The 20,311-nt window shown below is 38.3% G+C and overlaps 1 protein-coding gene across 3 annotated transcripts in view; it reads right to left on the bottom strand.

Moving 5' to 3' along the window:
* The window catches only part of LOC145997455 (brefeldin A-inhibited guanine nucleotide-exchange protein 3), a 158,830-nt gene that overhangs the window by 101,906 nt on the left and 36,613 nt on the right, over positions 1-20,311 (bottom strand). For 2 of the 3 annotated variants that reach the window (XM_083134525.1, XM_083134526.1), the window contains exons 12-18: positions 19,471-19,578; positions 18,856-19,003; positions 15,727-15,908; positions 13,962-14,124; positions 6,422-6,451; positions 3,286-3,393; positions 786-1,004 (exon numbers count right to left, since the gene is read on the bottom strand). In XM_083134525.1, the coding sequence (XP_082990651.1) occupies positions 786-1,004; positions 3,286-3,393; positions 6,422-6,451; positions 13,962-14,124; positions 15,727-15,908; positions 18,856-19,003; positions 19,471-19,578 (958 nt within the window). The remainder of the gene's footprint in view (positions 1-785; positions 1,005-3,285; positions 3,394-6,421; positions 6,452-13,961; positions 14,125-15,726; positions 15,909-18,855; positions 19,004-19,470; positions 19,579-20,311) is intronic. The other variant, XM_083134527.1, reaches the window with a different exon arrangement.

Here is a 20,311-nt window from a genome sequence, read left to right as displayed (position 1 = left end):
GGAATATGCTTTTTGGGTAAACATGTTTTAAGCCTCTATAGCTCTTCGACGTCACTAATTCATTTTGCACATGATAATTAAGAATATTAATGACATCGATATTGAATATTATTTATATATTTGATGATTTACCACATGTGAAAAGTACGAAATGCTCTGTGAAATGCTAGTATGCGGCTCAGAAAATGTAATGTATATTTTTAACAACTTAATAACATACTGCTTTACTTAGGAAAAATAATGTTCAATACACTAGCAAATACAATTTGAGCGAATGAAGTGATTACGGGATGAATAGGCTACAGAAGATTATTACTTTTTTACGTCTGTAAGTTCATTCTCTAATGTATCTTCCGAGTAACATCGGCCGGCTGATGTCACAGTTTACAGGGTTGCCAAATTGAAGGCTCCAGCCTGTAATAAAGCTGGCCGTGGCTATCCCCAAAAACACGTACCAGGAGACATTCGAACAGTAGCAAAAACGATGTGAGCACTGCATTGCAAGCATGGGAGAGTACTTCAAAGGGGGACACGCATACGGAAATTAAGTTTGTATTGTAAAAGTCTGGTCTTTTTTCAAACAGACCATGTATGTGGGTGTGTGTGAGGAAGAGATGCAAGGCGGTGGAGGTAATGAAAATTAATCGAATGAAAGAAAAGAAGAACAGAGAAGAAAGATCATTGCTGAAATATTTTCAGCAATAGTTTCTGTCTTTCTGCTAAGTCATTCTTTTCTTCTTCTTCAAAATTTATTTACATTCATAAGGAGTTACGTCATTTCTCACCCAATATATTGCTTAATCTCGCAGCCTTCTGAAGCCCCTCTAGACTCGCCACAATCGCATCCCTTGTGCGTCTATGATCCTCCCTGGCTACTTCCGACCCAAGCAAAAGTCCTAGGCTTGTCGTGATTCCCAGTTGTCCTGATTCACTGAGAAGTGCTGACAGAACAGCCAGCATCGAGTCCCAGCAACATGTCAAAACTCTGCGAGACAGCTTCAAACCTAAAATGAAAAATAACAATATTAATAAAAGTAAATAATGTAACATTACTAGTAGGAATAGAACAATAAGAACACTTTTACTAATGCCTCCATGGTGTAGTGGTTAGCACATGGACATGGGTGATCTTTGTGAGCGTTCCACCCTTCCTCATCTTCGTGATTAGCCAAAAAGTGGTAGAAAAGCGATGCAAAATAACCAATATTGATAACAATATTGTACCAACCCAATACAAAATTGTAATGTTCCTTGAAGAACATAAATCATTCCTTCATATATAAGCATAAATTCGAAATTAGTTAATTTACTTACGTAAAGTGAGTATATAGTTGTAGACAACGTTTCGGTGGCAACTGCCCCCTTCTTCAGGCTAATAAAAGATTGTAAAAAAGGAACTATCCCTGTGGCATTCGGCATTCCAAAAAAAAAAAAAGTAATTGAACATACTTGTTCCTGTCAACATGGAGCTGTGATAGAGTAACATTACGAGTTTTAACAATTTTTATAATAGTTTTAGTATGTTTTAGTCATTAGACATTCAACCTGTCCATACATATATCTTGATCCTTTCTAAATGACGAAGCTTTACATATGCACGTAATAGCTGACTTCATGACCTGAAGAAGGGGGGCAGTTGCCACCGAAACGTCGTCTACGACAACTATATACTCACTTTACTTAAGTAAATTAACTAATTTCGAATTTATGCTTATAAATGATAGTAAGTCGCACGAAATCAAAAAATGAAATCATTCCTTCACCTTCTTCATTAATGTATGCAATCCGGTGTTTTTCTTTCATCTTAAGATAAATACACTGTAAGACATTTCTTTTTCAGTACTACTACATAATAAAAATAACAAGAAACTGGCAGCATTTTCACAAAATTACAGGCTATTTATAGAAATATCAGGTCAATAAAATTGTCAGTAACCGTACCAATGCTGATAGGGAACCGTTTAATCCATCCAAGCGTAAATTTCTTGCATGCATGCTATTTATTATCTGTAATTAACACGAATATGAGGGAGGCTTGGAAAGTTTCTGGTCTATCAAGTAAAGGATACAAATAGGTCAACAGCAACATCAGTTTATTCAATGTGCTCCCCTTAAAGGGTAATAATAATAATAGCTTGTGGTGCAACAGCAGTGAGAGCCAGGGCCAACCTACTGACAGCTGCCCTCACTCCCACTGAGGTGGAATATAATCCAACCAGTTATGGGGTGACGTGTGGTCAGCACAGCGAGTCGTGGTTGTAGGTTTTCATGACCAGGTTACCACTGCGCCATCGGGGAGGTCCTTCTGGAAGATGAGAATACTGCTTTTCTTATACATTGTTTTTATTTATTTTTTACCACAAAGGTACTTATTTTCAATTCAACTTCACTTAGTTATAGAAACATACCACATTTTTATTTGATCATTGTTTGTTGTGGTGATGGCCATATGCAGGTGCTGAATATGAATTTTTGTGTAAAATTTTGAACTTCTTCTTCTTTCTGTAATATTCATTATTGGGAGGTAAAATACAGAGTGGGCCAAAAGTAGCCTTACAATTGTTTCAATATTGGTTTCACATTTTATATCTAATTTTTCAAAACAATAATTCCAAACCAGAATTCTATATCCTTTATCTACGTTACAGATACGTTGCTGCATTTTTCCCCTCCCCATTGTGGCAAGTTTGAAGTGCATGCATGTGAAATGCCATTCAGCAGAGGGGCTAACATGTGAGAAATCCTCCCGTCCACTTAAGGTTAAAGCATCAGCTACTATTACAAGCTAGGGAAAGGAATGGGAAACCATCCCATGTGGGCCAAGGCCAACCTACGGACTGCTGGCTTCATTCCCGCCTGTGGAGGTGAACAATCATCTAACCAGTTACCGGGTGATGTGTGGTCAACACAACAAACCCCAAGTCTTGTTGTGGTTTCCATGTTCTATGACTGGATTACACTACTCATTCATAGCTCCCCAATTTCCTCATGACAGTGTGTAGTCACCGGTCCCACACACAGGCCGAAATCTCAGGAGAAAAGTTGTTACGCTCAAAGAGACTCAAAACTGCTTGTCCCGTAGCCGGAGTTAATCGCATGGCCACAGTGTGGGACCCTCAAAGGACAATGCACATCTTAAACAACCCTTCAACAAATTCAACCCATAGAAAATGATTTATTTTTCTCTAAAACCAGCTACTCACAGCATCAATCTCACTGTCCTAGAAGTGCAATTACAATTCAAGGAATATTTTTATTTACACAATGTATGTCCATATATCTTACCTGCTTCGATTTCAGAACTAACATCTGAATGGGAGGTTGCCCGCTCTAATCTTCGGTAGTCTGCCAACAACTGACCTCCCTGCTGAGTGCTACCAAGACCATCCAAGTCTGAAATGTGGTTTAAAATATTTCATGGTTCGCAATTATTTTGGTAAATCAAGACTCCCCAAGCTTTCCACATTGTGCAGGTACTTTATGTAAAATTCCAGATGAAATGCTTGCTCATGCCAGTAACTAAATTTTTAGCTATTAAATTTCACATGCTATTAACAAATCAAGTTGATTCAATAAAATGCATAAAATATAAACTATATAAGAAATAACTCTCACCAGGAAATCTGTTCCTTAAAATGATTAAATTATCTCCACTCTTTAATTCAGGCAAGTACAAGAAGTCTTTAATTTTCCATACCTTTTCATGTTTTTGAATAATCTTGCAAAATTCTACAAAATTTCATTCTACATGCTCTGTAAATCTAGTTATCTAATATACAGATTGGGCTATAAGTCACAAAAGGGCTTAAACAGTTCATAACTTTTTGTATATATTGTTTGAATATGAATATATTGACGGTTTGTTCTTATGCACAATATGTAGCGGAGATTTCTTTACACTTATGCATGAAAAGTAATCTCAGGTAAATGTTAACAATTATTAACAGTAAAAAGTAAAGTGCTGCCCTGTGCTTTGCCCCACATCATGAAGGCGTATAGGGGGTGTGGGGTTAGGGCCTTACACTTTCTTGATCTCGGCCAAGCTGGGGGTGATGTGATCAGCACCACGCCCCAGGCTGCCTTTACCCCCCAGAGTTTACTCCAGCTACCCACTTTGTACGATGCTAGGTGGGTGCCGGAGCCGCTTGATCAGGTTGAAAAAAGTCCCGGTTCTCCCCTGCTGGGGATCGAACCCGGGTCTCTCGCATGGTAGTCAGATGCCCTAACGACTGAGCTACCGTGGCTTCATTAACATTTATTAACAGACACATATTAACTCTTGAAATCACTTCATGACTTTATGACTCACCCTGTATTTCACAGCATGTCTACAGGAATTCAAACACTGTACCTGAAGTCATTGTTTTAGACCCTGATTTCTACCTGAGGGAAAAATGTTTGTATAGAGCAACCACAAACAAAACAAACTTTGGCCAAAATCATTCATGCACATTCCCCTTCACCCGTTCAACTCAATGGATCCTCGACTCTACACCTCCCCTCCATGCAGTACAGTGCACAGGAGTCGCAGGTCTGCGCAGGCTCTTTTGTATGTGGTTCCACTATAAGACATGTGATTTCAAATACACCCTCTAGGGAAAAAACTACAAATTAATTGATCATGTCATTTGATTGGCCATGAGGAAGAATTTTGAGCAATACTGCAATTTCACATAGAAAGAGTTTGAAAGTAAAGACTTTCGTTAGGTAACAAATAGCAAGCCCCATAACTGCTGTTGTCGGTTTATGTAGGCTTGAGACTCACTTTTTTAGGTTGCTTCCTACTGTTCTCATGATGCTGAATGAACACTATAAAACTGGGGACCATACATGCACACCCACACATCATGACAGGAGGTAACCATTTGACTATGGAGAAACCTTAACATGATCAACAAAAAAGAACATTACATACAGGGTCCGGCGGAATGAATAGCCTGATTTGAGTCACGTAGTACGGCGTCGCTGTTGCGCCTGCGCAACGACGTGTGCGCACGCTGCATTGAGGAAGGACTGCCATTTGTAAGTATGGCCTTGTGGAGTTCGGAACATCGAGCATTCGCTGTTGAGGCGTATTTAAAAAATAACGAGTCTCCAATCACCGTGCAGCGGCTCTTTCGTCGCCATTTCCAGGTGGGCCGACATCAGAACGTCCCGGATCATAGGACGATTGTACGGTGGGCGCAACAATTCAGGACTAATGCATCGTGTGCAAAAAAGATAAGCCTGGGGAGACCAAAGACACAACGGACCCAGGGGCGAGTGGAGGAGGCACGTCAAGCACTGATCCGAAGTCCTCGGCGTTCTTCTGCCAGACAAGCCTTGGCGCTAGGAATGTCAGATCGTTCCCTGCAGCGCATCATCCATGAAGACCTCCACTTCCACCCCTACAAAATGCAGGTCGCACAGAAACTAACCGAACAAGATAAACATGCCCGACGAACCTTTGCGTTGCGTTGCTTGGAACTTTTAGCAGCCGAGCCGCAGATGCAAAACAACATACTGATGTCAGATGAGGCTCATTTTGATCTGCACGGTGGTGTCAATAAACAGAATTACAGATACTGGGCGCTATTTAATCCTCGTTGGCTGCATGAGAAACCCCTGCACAGTAAACGTGTGACGGTGTGGTGCAGTGTGGCATCATCGGTCCATATTTTTTTGAGGATCTTCATGGACGTGCGGTAACGGTTAATAGCGATCGCTATGTCCAAATGTTACATGACTTTCTCCTTCCAAGGGTGAACAGAGACATATGGTTCCAACAGGACGGGGAAAACAGCCCACACGGCCCGCCGGTCCATGACTGTCTTGCGGAGTCATTTTCCTCGTCGATTGATTTCCCGATTTGGGAACATTCATTGGCCATCACGGTCGCCCGATTTGCCTGCCCCTGACTTCTTCTTGTGGGGCTACCTGAAAAGTCAAGTGTACGCTACACGTCCTCATACCGTGGCTGAACTGAAGGCAAGGATACGTACAGCTGGGAGGTGATCCCATTGGAAATGCTGGAGCGGGTGATGCGAGCTTTTGTTCGCCGCCTGGAAGAATGTGCTGAACGTGATGGCGACCATCTGTCAGGCGTTATCTTCAAAACAAAGTAAAATGGTATATATGGTATGTAATGGCATCAATTATTCTTTGTTTTCAATGTGTGTTTCAATAAATTATTTGATTTGTTTCGACGTTCTATCCTTTTTATATCCTACTATTCATTCTGCCGGACCCTGTATAAAGGATGTATATCTTCCTCAATGCTTCTAATTCTTAAAAACCATATGTAACAAATTGAACATTTTAAGGAAATCACACTTGAAATTTTGACAAAATTGTTATGCATTTCATTCACACAATTAATCAACTTACTCTGTACCAATACATAGTACATGCACCTTAAATGAATTCTTGTTGGAATTATTACCTAAGCAACACCTGATGCCATGCTCCATATCTATAGAAAAAAAGAACAGACGATAAACAAATGAAGGTAATAAAAAAGATAAACGAAAGGTAAAAAAAGAAAGTATACCGGGTAATTGAAAAACAATCAAATGTATTTGCACCACTATAACTTTAGCATTCATTATCCAGCATCAAAGAAAACTCTAGAAAGTTTTGTTCTGAATCTGGTGGTGGCATTATTTCAATCTCAAGCCACCTATCGGCACTAGTTGCAATGTAGCGACTATTCAGGAAAAGGATCTGTGCCGAAATTTGGAAGACTGAATCAGAACTGCTGGGCAAATGGCTTTCCGGCAGCATTATGGGAAGCCTCTGGCAGACCATGATGACACAGGCAACTGGATACAAGATGCATTTGCAAAGACAAAAGCACAAGTGGCCTAAAGTGTCATGAGGCAAATGTGGACTGTATATTTGTGAGAATCCCAAAGAAGTAAAGTTATTCTGTGTGAAGTCTCCCGATCAGCTTTCGGCTAATCGCAACGACGAGGATGAGTGATGATATGATCAAAGGACACTCACAAGGAACACCCAAATGTCCAGGCTGGGATTTGAAACCAGAACCCTTGGATCGTAGCATGCTGTGCTAACCACTCTGCAACAGATGTCGGCAGCTTACATTTTTGAAAGAACTTTGTAACGCACTAACATTCAACCATGCAAGTCACAGCTTCTGCAAGCACTAAATACGACTGAAATAATGCAATATCGTGAATTTGTGCTTGTGGAATGTTGCATCCCATATGCAAATTTGTACAAAACATGACAATTTCTTGCATCGGCTCATCCTTGGTAACTTATAGAGCTATTCATATTTCGTTTTTAACAGAAACATGAAATAACATGCTGTAATGTTCATTTGTTCATGGTTTTCAAAGGTGTGAGGTACATTTTCCTACCATGTTTTGTCACTAAATGATGCAAAATGCAAAATAAAATCTTAAACATGATATTTAGAGTTTATTTAGCGACACTACACTTTCTGAAGTCTGAATTATCATGTGAATTATGCACAATCAAGGAAAATTGACTAGTTCTGCTGTAAATATTTGAGAAGCAGAATGGAATACTTAACACAGGAAAAAACTTAATATTCTGACAACCACATGAATGTGCTATTAGAAAGGAAATATTTATTTTGTTTACTAATTATAGTTTTTACATCAAATTTAGGCTTACATTCACCATATAAACACCGAAATGTGTTGTTATATACAGCTTTTAATCTCAAAATGTGTCCAGTTTTTGTAGTAAAATCTTGATCTTTTATTCACCACAAATATATGTCCCTAGTTATAATTTATACGAGGGTCACTATTTATATTTTGAGCCTAACAATGAAAAAACAGGAATTTGGCATTGAAAACTGCTTTATTGTTTTTCGAAGTATTCTCCTTTATGGTCAATACACTTTTGCATTCGTTCGAACCATTTGTCAAAGCAGTTTTTCCAATCTTCTTGAGACACCTCCATAATATGGTTTTTGAACGCATCAACGGCATCTTCCGCCGACGAAAATCGTTGTCCACACAATTTATTCTTGACATTCGAGAACAAGAAGAAGTCATTGGGTGCCAAATCAGGACTGTACGGCGGATGACCCATCAATTCGATTTTTTGACTGTTCATAAAGTCGGTTGTTAGACGAGATGTGTGACAGCTGGCATTGTCTTGATGAAGAATGATCCGACGGCGTTTGTTTGTTTTCCGTATTTGACTGAAGACCTCTGGCAAACAAATTGTTGTGTACCATTCAGAGTTGACCGTTCTACGTTCCTCTAAAGGCACGGTTGCCACATGACCAGTTTTCCCGAAAAAAACAGGCAACCATTTGTTTCGATGTGCTTCGAGCGCGAACAACTTTTGTTGGATTGGGTTCATCTTGAAACACCCATACAGTCGACTGCTGTTTACGTTCCGGCTCATATGCATATATCCATGATTCGTCACCTGTTACAATCTTATATACGTCTTTTGAAGCACCACGATTGCATTTATTGAGCATTTGTTTGCACCAATTGACGCGAGCGTCTTTTTGAGTTTTTGTCAAATTGTGTGGGATCCAACGACAACATACCTTTCTCACAGCTAAATGATCATGTAATATTTTATATATGCTGGTGGAACTAATGCCTATGGTTGCCTCAATCTCACAGTATGTCACATGACGATCTTGCAGTATTAGGTTTTGCACAGCATCCTTCAATGTTTTCTTGAACAACAACTGATTTTGGACGACCTTCGCGAATCTCGTCGGTGAGCGAATGGCGGCCACAATTAAATTCGTTATACCAGCGTTTCACAGTGGCAAAGGATGGGGCTTCATCGCCAAATGTGGAAGTAAGTTGATCGATGCACTCTTGTCTTGATAATCCACGTCGAAAATCGTAAAAAATCATCGCACGAAAATGTTCACGAGTGAATTCCATTTTATTGTTGTCGCGCAATCTCCAAGGCAACATAAACAACACAAATGAAGCTATAGACAAAACATTTGAAGTATGTTATGGTCAATAATGCTAGACGATTCCGTGCAAACGTCAAATCGCCCCTAACTTTAATCAGTGTTGCCAAGGCTCAAAATATAAATAGTGACCCTCGTACAGAGATTATGGGAATAGGAGGGGAATGTAGCAGGTGATCCCCCCAAATGTCTAAAACTTACAATATGCAGTCGATTAACATAGATTAAATGGCAATAGCTCTGGTTTAAAGTATAAAATGGTCATCCTTTGTTACAAGCCGGCCCCCATGGCAGAGTAGTTAGCACATCCCGCCAGGTTCAAATCCCGGCCTGGGCATGGGTGTTTGTGAGTGTCCATTCATGAATTTCATCATATCATCACTCATCCCCATCGTCGCAAATTACCAAAAAATGGCACAAAAAAAGTAAAATATAGAAAATCAATCAATCCTTTGCCAAAAAAATGAAGCCATCATTTATGAGATATTCAAAACTAAATATAACTCGTCAATTAAGGTTTAAGGGTAAGTGGTAATTGTCTGCTTCAGTGTCAAAAATAAAGTGGTAACTCCAAGAGGTGACATCTAAACCTAACAACACACTTTCAATGAATTTAACAGGGACAAGTAATAATAAATATAATAATAATCAGTGGCGCAGGAACGGGGGGTACAGGGGTACATTGTACCCCCGCAAATTTTTGAAGGGGGGGGTACTGTACCCCCCTAAATCCGTAAATGGAGTTGTACCCCCTGTACCCCCCTTTGGTAATTTGACAGCAGACGGAAGGTGCTACTGTTAAAATTACCTATTATCAATTCGCCCAATAAAAAATGTATTATTGTTTATAAATTTTAAGCATTATAGTCCTTACCACAGAAATTCAAAACATTTAATTGTAAACTTATTATACTACATTGTGCTTGCTACTAGTTAGTTCATTGACCTAAGTTCTTGGAAACCTCTTTAACGAGATGAAAATTGTTTAAAATGTGTGTGGAACGATGGAATCAGATTGACTCTCAGACAATTACGCTGCAGACGATTGCTGCTTTGCGTAAGGGGGGGGGGGGGGTACACATTTCTAAAGCAGTGGTCGCATTGATTCGAAGATAAGATACAAATCTTCATCAGAAGAGTATATGACTGACCCCATTTTCTTTTGAATATTTATAATGGAATTTTCCGAAACGGAACACTTACACGAACGAGAAGAGACACGACAGACCAACTGGGAGGGGGGGGGGTTTACAATGCACTCCTGTACCTCACCCATATTTTTCATAAATTTGTAATATGGTGTTGGAAAAACTATACTTAAACCTATATATTAAGATATATATTTTTTAAGAAATAGATTGCCGATTAGCCTATCTGAGAATGAGGTAAATTTGGAATAAGTTTTCATAACTTCAGAGTGGAAACCGAAAGAAAAATAAGCACAAACAAGAACGAGAAGGACCTCACCACACAGGATACAAGATGAGGCTGTGACAATTCTCGACTCATCGCATCGCGATACCATTCCTAGGTGAAATGAAATCTTTCCTAGACATTTAAACAGGGTGCAATTTGCGATTTTATCAGAGGGGGACTATTTTTTACCTATGTATTAGGTATACTTATAATTGGACATAAATTGCTTAAAATCTAATTGTGATATCGAATGCAACACAAACACAACGTCATTTTATGTTAAAAGTCAAATTGTAAGAAAATTACATTAGTCAGATGAATGCACGAGATAAATGAGACTCACTGCAGGTTCTATTGGTAGATTTTGGATTGGATTTACAAGGTCTCTGGGAGTAAGATGGGAATATTTGATTGATTGATTTGGTTTATTTTACTTCGCATTTCTGTCACTTTTGGCTAATCGCGAAGATGAGGATGGGCGATGATGATATGATGAAATTGATGGACACTCAAAAATAACACCCATGGGCAGGCCAGGATTCGAACCTGGGACCTCAGGCGTCATAGCGCGCTATGCTAACCCCTCCGCCACGGAGTACGGCGAGGTGGGAATGTGTTTTGGATTTTCTTTGTAGATGCGAAAATCTTTAACTGTGACGCACACATGCTTCTGCTTACATTAAGTTTACATTTTCACATAAACGAGAAATTGACATGTCATCCTAAAACACACGCATGTATCTGCATTTAATACCACTACATACGAAAATAAACCTTCGCCGGCTCTTCACATTGTCCACCAAAAATTGAAAAGAAAGAATAAACTTTTGAGGGTATGGCTTTCCTTGCTACTTCTGAGAGCTGAAGGATTTCGGTTTTGTAAATGAACCGAATGATATTACTTTCAGTACTTGAAGAGCGTCATTAGGTACAGCTAATTATATTATAGATAAATGATTTGTCATATTTTTCACAAATATTTCAAAGTTAGACTTCTTACGAGTTGATTGGGAACCATCTGAACTCATTTTTTCTTTTTTAATACAACACCCTATAGATGTCTGAGAAAATACCAAATACATGGCTTCTAAAAGGCATTGGATATGGTACACACCTGCCATAAATTGTTTAAAGATATTTTTATGCGTAGCTATGGGACTTTTAAAATTAGAAAGAACGGAACTGAAGTGGAACTCTATATAATGTAGTTTCTATATCCAGTGGGTGGGAGATGATTATTCCTGGTTGGGGTGGCTCAAGATCCACCTCACTCCTGATTTTCTGTTCCGTGAAATCCAAATAAGCCCAGAATGAGGTCCAGAGCTTAGCCTTATATGTTTTAGAATTGTTATCTGATTTTAAAATCTGTTTTTTTTGTTTGTTTTTTTAAACTTAAATTCTAACAAAAACAATGAAAAATATTTATGCATATTTTGCATTAAATAACAGGACATTTGTGTGTGCTGTTCTAAAAGAGAATATTTCTCATGGCTTCACATTATACCTAGGTATCAAGGACGTTTTTGTGGGGGTTCAGGGGGTCCCGACCCCTTCCCCCCAAAAGACTTACCAAGTAGTAAAAGTAATTTATCAAAATATAATTGTTTAGCATTTGTTATACTCAATTTTCATCAATGCCAATACCATGCTTGAACAGCGTAACAATTAAAAGTTAGGGTGCGGCAGAAATATCTCCCGGATTTCATTTGTGAATAACAAAGCAACGATAGATGTTATGCAAAACTTTATTGCACAGTTGGAAAGAACAAGGTTTACCATTTTATTGCACATTTGCAAAGAACAAAATGTTCCAATTATTTTTAACAAAATTGCCACAAGTCACCATTTTGGGTGACATAGTTGACTTTGTTTTAAAATGATATCGTCCAAATGCCGATCTGCACGGTGTACGCATTTCTGAAGTCTCGCCCTGAAGTTCTGCATTACCCTCCTAGTCATGTCTGGTCGGTATTGCCGCTCTTTCCTGTCTGATACCATCTTTCAGATCATTGGCTGTCCTCGGCCTTCCTTGGTAAACTTTAGCCTGCAGGTACTCCCACAGAAAGAAGTCGCAGGGTGCGAGCTCGGGGGAACGAGTTGGCCATGGAAGGTGACTTAAAAGTGAGATCAGACGCCCTGGAAACATTTCACGTAGCACGCTCATCGATACGCGTGCTGTGACACCATCCTGTTGGAACCACACAGCCAATTTGCCACGTTCGTTCGATTGCGGCTGCAGGAAGTTGCGTAACATCCATACATAACGGTCAGACGTTACATTAACTGCGTGCCGTCTTCCTCAAAAAAGTAGGGGCGTTCATGGAGTTGTCTCGGTACATATGGGAAACAAAATGGTAATCCTTGTTCTTTCCAACTGTGAAATAACATTTTGCATAACATCTATCGTTGCTTTGTTATTCACGAATGAAATCCGGGAGTTATTTCTGCTGCACCCTGTATACTCGATGGTTTTCTCCGCTGAACTTATTGGAAGGCAAGGAATTTGGCTCATACGGCTTTGAAGGATTCCAAAGATTTATGCACACTACTAATGATAATATCCATAAAATATTAATCAGGAACTTTACTTTTCGTTAATTGGATCTAACTCCTTTTTTGTTATTCAATAAATATTCAATTCTTTTTCTATCTGACATTAAATTCCTTGCCAGGGCAGTTGTTTTTGTGCAAATCTTGGCGATCTTAACTACACGTAAGCTAGATAATGAATACTTGCTGTTATATTTCTATTCTTTTACTATCTCTTACCTATTCATGTAATAATAACAATACAATATTAATTAATGTACATATTTAATTAATTAATATATTAATTTGATTAAATATAATTATCCTAATTATTATTATTGCGACACTTGATTGGACATATATATATGGGAGGCTGAATTTTGTACCCCCCAAATGAAAAACGTTCCTGCGCCACTGATAATAATAATAGGCATTTGCCCTCTAGAAGATAAGGTCATGAATACACCACCAATCTGACTTGTGTATATGTGATTTCCTTTTGTGAATTTACGCAAAAGGACAGGGTGTACACTTGCCTCACATAGTGCTGAAATATTTTTCTTTGCACAGCATTATTCTCCCATGCCGATAGAACTGCAACTTGGACAAAAATGTTGTATAAAGAAGCAAATTGCAGCATACTGTATATTCCTGCACTTTCTAGGGATATAAACAAATTGAAGATCTACACTGCTTCTCCAGTGTTAACAGTTAACACTGAAATGCTTGAAATGTTTGCAGTTCACACGGACACTTTTTTTGTGGGAGAATAATAAATGCCACAGTTACAATGCTAAAAACTATTCAATTATTTTGCAATAACCCTGTATTTCAATAAATAATACTTCAAGCATGCTTAAATAAAAAATAGATGAAAAATACTACTTACAAGAAACTGTATTAATAAACATCACAACGCATTAGTAGCACAAGCTGACTGTTATGATTTTATTTACATGCATATACAATTCATGCGCAATGCAAAAAATTTACATATTGGCTTTTGATAGCAGAATTTTGTAAGCTACGCTATATCATCAAATGTGCCTACTCCATGTTATAAAAAAGGTCCACACTAACTACATATTACCTGTTAGTAGATTAATTAAGGCGAAATTGTTAGCTGAGGATGGAGCGTAACCAGCCTTCTCTAATAAACTCACACTGAGAACCTGTTGGTAGAGTTCCGCCAGCCATGCAGCGGACAGGTACACCAGGACACCACTCCCGTGAACCTCTTCAATGAATTCCTCCTGAAAGAACACCATCTGCATTACTGGAAATTCACATGCAACAAGCAAATAAGCCCACGACATCGTCCGAGTGCTCAATGAATTGTGAAAACACTGTTAAGAAAGACACAACAGACCATTCAAATTAGGGATCGGTGTTTGAATCTGAATGAAGTGCCATCTGAATCCAAAATTTGTTAATTCATTCTCAAATTCAAATGCCAATATTAAATGCCAGTATATAGGTTTCACTTCCTCATGCTTGAAAACAGGATTCACTACCTGATACTTGAATCCAGGGTTTACTATCTGATGCTTAAATATGGAATTTGCTACCTGATGCTTGAATACAGGATTCGCTATCTGATGCTTGAATACAGGATGTACCATCTGATGCTTGAATTCAGGATTCACTACCAGATTCGAATCTGAATCCTGAATTTGCCATCCAAATCTTGAATCCATTACTCAATTCTGAAATGTAGGATTCATTACCCAATTCTAGAATTCAGGCTTCTTTGTCGAATTATCACATCCAAGTCATGATTCCAGAATTCATTACTTGAGTTTCAAATCCAGGATTCATTACCTGATTCTCAAATCCAAGATTCACTGCAATTCATTACATCCATTTAATGTAACAGCAATCATTATAATTTTTAATCCTGATTTTAACTCTTCAACCATTTTAGCACGTACGTAAAAGTTCATTTCCTTCCTACCCTGTTGAAGAACCCAGCACACTCCAAAATTTTAATCAAATTAGAAAGTACATGCCTAGACAAATGTCTGACTACCATGGGAGAGACCCGGCTTCGCTTCCCGGTGGGGGAGAACCAGGATTTTTTCCACCTGTTCAAGTGGCTCCGGCGCCCACCCAGCATTGTATAAAGTGGGTACCTGGAGGAAACTCTGGGGGGGGGGGGGGGGGTAAAGGCATCCAGGAGTGTGGTGCTGATCGTGGCCCCACCTTCGGCCAAGATCAAGGAAGTGTGGGGCCCCTAACTTCACATCCCCCATATGCCTTCATGGCATGGTGCCAAGCACAGGGGAGCACTTTACTTTTTTATGCCTAGACAAAACAGTTATTTTTTCCATTTATGATACTGATGACAAATGGCATGAAGTTCAACATTTCCTTGTACCATATCATCTACCTTTTTTATTTAAACATCTCCAGTTCTTTACATAGTGCAACGATACTTCACACTGAATATTTATTGTACGCGAAGGATGAGCAGACTTTAACACAATTTTTAAATTAAATTGCAAGCCCTCAGCGCTCAACTAGTTTTCATAATGTTGTTATACTTACATTGCAAGAATTAAACAATACAACTCAACTTCCAAAATATTATTTCACTTTATAACATTTGATATAAACTCATTTTCGATTTCTGACACAAGACATTTTAAGTCAATCTTCTTACATATAACAAAAACGAATCGAAATCAACAACTTAAAACAAATATCAACATTGATACAGCATTCTTAATCTCAATAGTTCCCTGTTAATTTTATAAACTTGTACGCAATAGAAATCAAGTAAATATTACTTATTTGTGAATGTAGAAGACAGTCACAATAGCTAGGCAAGAATGAGGAATTCACATCATAATTACCTCAGATATAGGTATGGTCTTTCTATCATCATGATAATATCCTTGCTTCATTAGCTTCAGGTTCAAAAGCAGTGCAGAGTATGTAGCTAGATAAATGCCATCAGCATTGATTATTGTTATAAGTGAAAGGTTCTCCGTTGTACTGCTCTCTTCAGAGTTGATGTGCTGTTGGCTAAGAAGGCCTGAAATAAATTGAAGATGAAAGTTAACATGTATGTATCTTAAATAACTATTGTAAGTAAATATCCTATTTTTTTAAGTCAGATATTTCATTTTTGAAACAAAAAATAAATAAAATTCCAATATTTAAATCTTAAAATTTAAACCAAATTAATGTAATTACTTTAAATTTAAATTACAAATTGAACTAGTTCTAGTATAGTGCGAATGAGACAGATTACTGGCACTTTTATCAGTTAATGTAAGTATGTCGGTGTATCAGTAGAATTATAAATACCAGGTGGTTATAATTAAAGTGACGGTGTTCAGAGTGGTACAGCACGGGCTGTAATGAGAGTAGCAGTCTGAAACTTCGTAGATATGATAATGAAGCAATGCGCTCGCGAATTATGCAAAAAAAAAAAAAAAACATAGTTCCAATTCTCGCCACCAGGGTAAAAAATGGCACTGTAAGCAGTCAAAACGTGGAATTTTCCGTAACTCTGACGTCAAAGTCGGTGACATTGCCTAACCATTGTGTGAGCTCCCTGGTTGTTGTTGGTGACGCTTGTTGCTTTTTTTTCCTTTAGTGATGTGAATGTTCGCCGAACATTAAAAGTTTGATTTTTCCCGTGTAAAAAGCAATGGCTATTGCGAAGAAAGACCGTGCACTGCTAGTGAAGTTGTTTTACCAGAATGGGAGCAATAGTAACGCTGCACTGCGGAAATATCGCCAACAGAAAGGGCTGAGAAGAGGGCCCATGTCAATTAATGGGCTGAAGAAGATGATGAAGAAATTCGAGGAAACAGGTGAATTGGGTGTTGCACCAGGGAGAGGAAGGCGGCCCATCCCCGTGGAAGTTGTGGACGAAGTTGCTGTAGCTGTAGCTGACCGTGCAGCACATGCCTCAACTTCTGCAACCAGTGCTAGAGCTGTGGCACGTGAATTGTCACTCCCCTGGTCAACAGTTCGCAAGGTATTGCGGTGCATTTTACACTGGTATCCCTACAAGATTCAAATTGTGCACCAATTGAAACCTCAAGATATTCCACAACGCCGTGAGTTTGCCCATCGGTTTTTGGCACGCATGGAAGTGGATGACATGTGGCCGGGGAATATTTTGTGGACTGACGAGGCGCATTTTACTCTGGTCGGTACAGTGAATACTCAGAACTGTCGCATATGGGGTTCCACTCGTCCACATGTTGTGCAGGAACAACCATTGCACTCAGTTTACGTGACTGCATGGTGTGGGTTCACTAGCTCCTTCATTCTTGGTCCGTTTTTCTTTGAGGAGATGACACCTCGAGGGCCTGTTAGGTGTACAGTGACATCTGCACGTTATAGGGACCTCCTTGTGCAACACGTGATTCCAGCTTTGCAAGAACGGAACTGTGAACACACCACCATTTTCATGCAAGATGGGGCAACACCACATGTCGCTCGCCACGTGAAAGATTTGCTGCGAGATACCTTCACTAATGACCGCATCATCTCTAGGCAGTTTCCAGATGATTGGCCTTCCAGATCCCCCAACCTTAATCCATGTGACTTCTGGCTGTGGGGATATTTAAAAGATCGTGTCTATCAGGGACATGTCCGGTCTCTGCCTGATCTGAAGGCTAGCATACAACGACATGTCGCTCAGATTTCACCAGACATGCTGCGAGCAACCGTCGACCATGCCGTGTTACGAATGCAGCATGTTGCTGAATTGGGAGGCCATATTGAACAGTTCTTGTAACCATAGTTCCTAATAAACATGCCAGAGCCATTGTTCTCATGTGTTTGATCTTTCCTGCCTTTTTCCTGTAACTATACCACGTTTTGACTGCTTACAGCGCCATTTTTTACCCTGGTGGCGAGAATTGGAACTATTTTTTTTTTTTTTGCATAATTCGCGAGCGCATTGCTTCATTAGCATATCTACGAAGTTTCAGACTGCTACTCTCATTACAGCCCGTGCTGTACCACTCTGAACACCGTCACTTTAATTATAACCACCTTGTATATCAATTACATGTACTAGTAATTTAGTACAAATTCTGTCTTACGTTACTATTTTTAAGAACATGAAGGTGTAATTTATACAACCATGGTATGTAAAGTAAATGCTTAAATATGTAATTGCTTTTTTGCACGACAAATTCCATTGAAGTACTAATTAAAGGGAATATAGAAACATTAGAAATGTTATACCAGTTAGGTACGTTTCTTAATCAGATAAAATTTCACATTGGGCTATTCCTTGAAAGTTTAAGAATATCAGAGGCTTATCAGAAATTACATATAATATTGATCTATGAAATAAAATATATTGGAAATGAGTAAATGTACAGTAGTAACAAACCACACATAATTAGGGTGTAAATCATTATTTGCAATCTTCACAATTTTAGTGTCCTTGCATATTGTTGACACAATGCTCTACTTTTCGTAGTGGACATAGTTTCAGTATTGTGAAGGTGATGTTCCGTATTTCTGCACTTCAAATTTACTTGGTTTTCCAATTAATTTCGAAGGTGCACTGCCAGAAGAAGTTGGAGATGCTGCCTCCTGGGAATTAACAAAGCAGTTGTGCATCTTAATTCGCTAAATAAAGATATACTATTATTATATCATTATTATTATGCCAGATATTGTAACCTTTGTCAATGAATCCAGTGGTCATTTGAAATTAATCAGAAAACCAGGTAAATTTGCAAACCTGTATAATGCTCTACTTTTGTTTCTATGGTAACACACATAATGTGGAGAGTTCTCTCAATCTGAAATATTGCAATTAGTGCACATTAAATAAAGCAAATAACCCTTTACTGAAATAAAAAAAACCATGAGTCATCTCATCCCTAATAAATATATTTCATAACTAAGTACATTTGTTCACTATCACTAAAATGTTCACATGAAACAATATATGTATAACTTAGTCAATTTTATATAATGAACATGTGCATTGAAAATACTACCTTGACAAAATTTAGATGAAAATTCCTGCAAAGCCTCATCAACTTCGATTGCACTTCTCAAAGACAATAACGATGGAATTAAATTTTGAAGTGTCCTTGCAAATTGTCTTGCATTGTGCCTTTCTATGTCAACATACTCTTCTCCAACCTGTAATAGTGAAACAGAACGGTAGTGCACATGAAGACAGGTACTTTTCAAAAATGATTTCTATTTATTAAGCATGAATAGTACACAAAACAAACAAAGGTCAGTGATCAGCTAGTTAGTGATATTCATAAAATTTCCATTTGTATCATCAGATATAATGGAACTCCAGCAAGGAGTCTATACAATAAAAAAACAATATACACAAATATGTCCAGGATGCTGACTGTTTACAAGGACAGAAAATACTGACGTCAGAGTTGTCAGATATTCCTGTTGTCACTCCTTTCTTTACACTTTTCCCCCTAAGGATGGACATTACTGAGTGCAAAATGTAAGAACCAGATTGGAACATCATGTCTATATGTTACTACAACAATCAAAGGGATAATCAGTTCCAGAAATCTTTTATAAATTTTATGTGAGATATCATACAACATAAACCTCAAGACTAAAATATATTTTCTTACCTGCCCTATTCTTATGTCATTCTCATGCAGCGTCTTTGGAACTTTCCCTATTCGAATAGCTTCTTCCTCCTCAAGCTGTCTTTCTGCCTCAGCCAGAAATTTATTCAACTGAAAATTAAAATTTAAAAAATTAATGTCAGATAATTACAATTAAATTTTTTCAACTGTTGTGTGTGAAGTTCCAACAAATTAAGTGATTTAATTTTAATAAACGAATCAGATGACCGCTAACTATAATTTTAAGATGCAAAAAGACCGGAAAATATATCAAAAATGTTATAATAAGGGTTTGTATTTAAATGGTACCAAAAAAACTGTATTTAAATATTTTATTCACATGGAAGTTAGTGATAAAGAGTAATACTGAACACTTTTATTATTTGAAGGCTTCCAGGGTAAAACATGGTATGTGACATTCTGGTCATTATTAACTTTCTTAAGCATAAAGGTTATTAGAAGCTATACTGTACAGGGTGGTCCAAAGGTTGCAGTACAGCCTAATATTTCAGAAGTAGTAAGCAAAATGAAACATTTGAATACACCAATGTAAATTGGGTATGAGGGCCCACCTTTTGGGGCATAACACAACAATGGCCGCCATTGTGAAATCCGCCATTTTGAAACACGCTATTTTGAATTGCAGTCCATTTTTTTTTAATGGGAAGAGGGTCATGTGGGGTATCAAAACACATTAAAATTTTTGATGAAGCAGTCGTGCACCGAACAATCCATGATTTATACACGAAAGGCGTTGTTGTCACCGTACATAAACTGATGAAGGAACTGCAAGAAAATATTAATTTTAAGGGTTCGCGTTGGTCGTTGCGTATGATCATAAGAA

Source organism: Lepisma saccharinum, chromosome 13, assembly GCF_977018435.1.
Source record: "Lepisma saccharinum chromosome 13, izLepSacc3.1, whole genome shotgun sequence".
In the NCBI taxonomy this organism is placed as follows: Eukaryota; Metazoa; Arthropoda; class Insecta; order Zygentoma; family Lepismatidae; genus Lepisma; species Lepisma saccharinum.
This window is presented reverse-complemented; position numbering and strand designations above follow the sequence as displayed.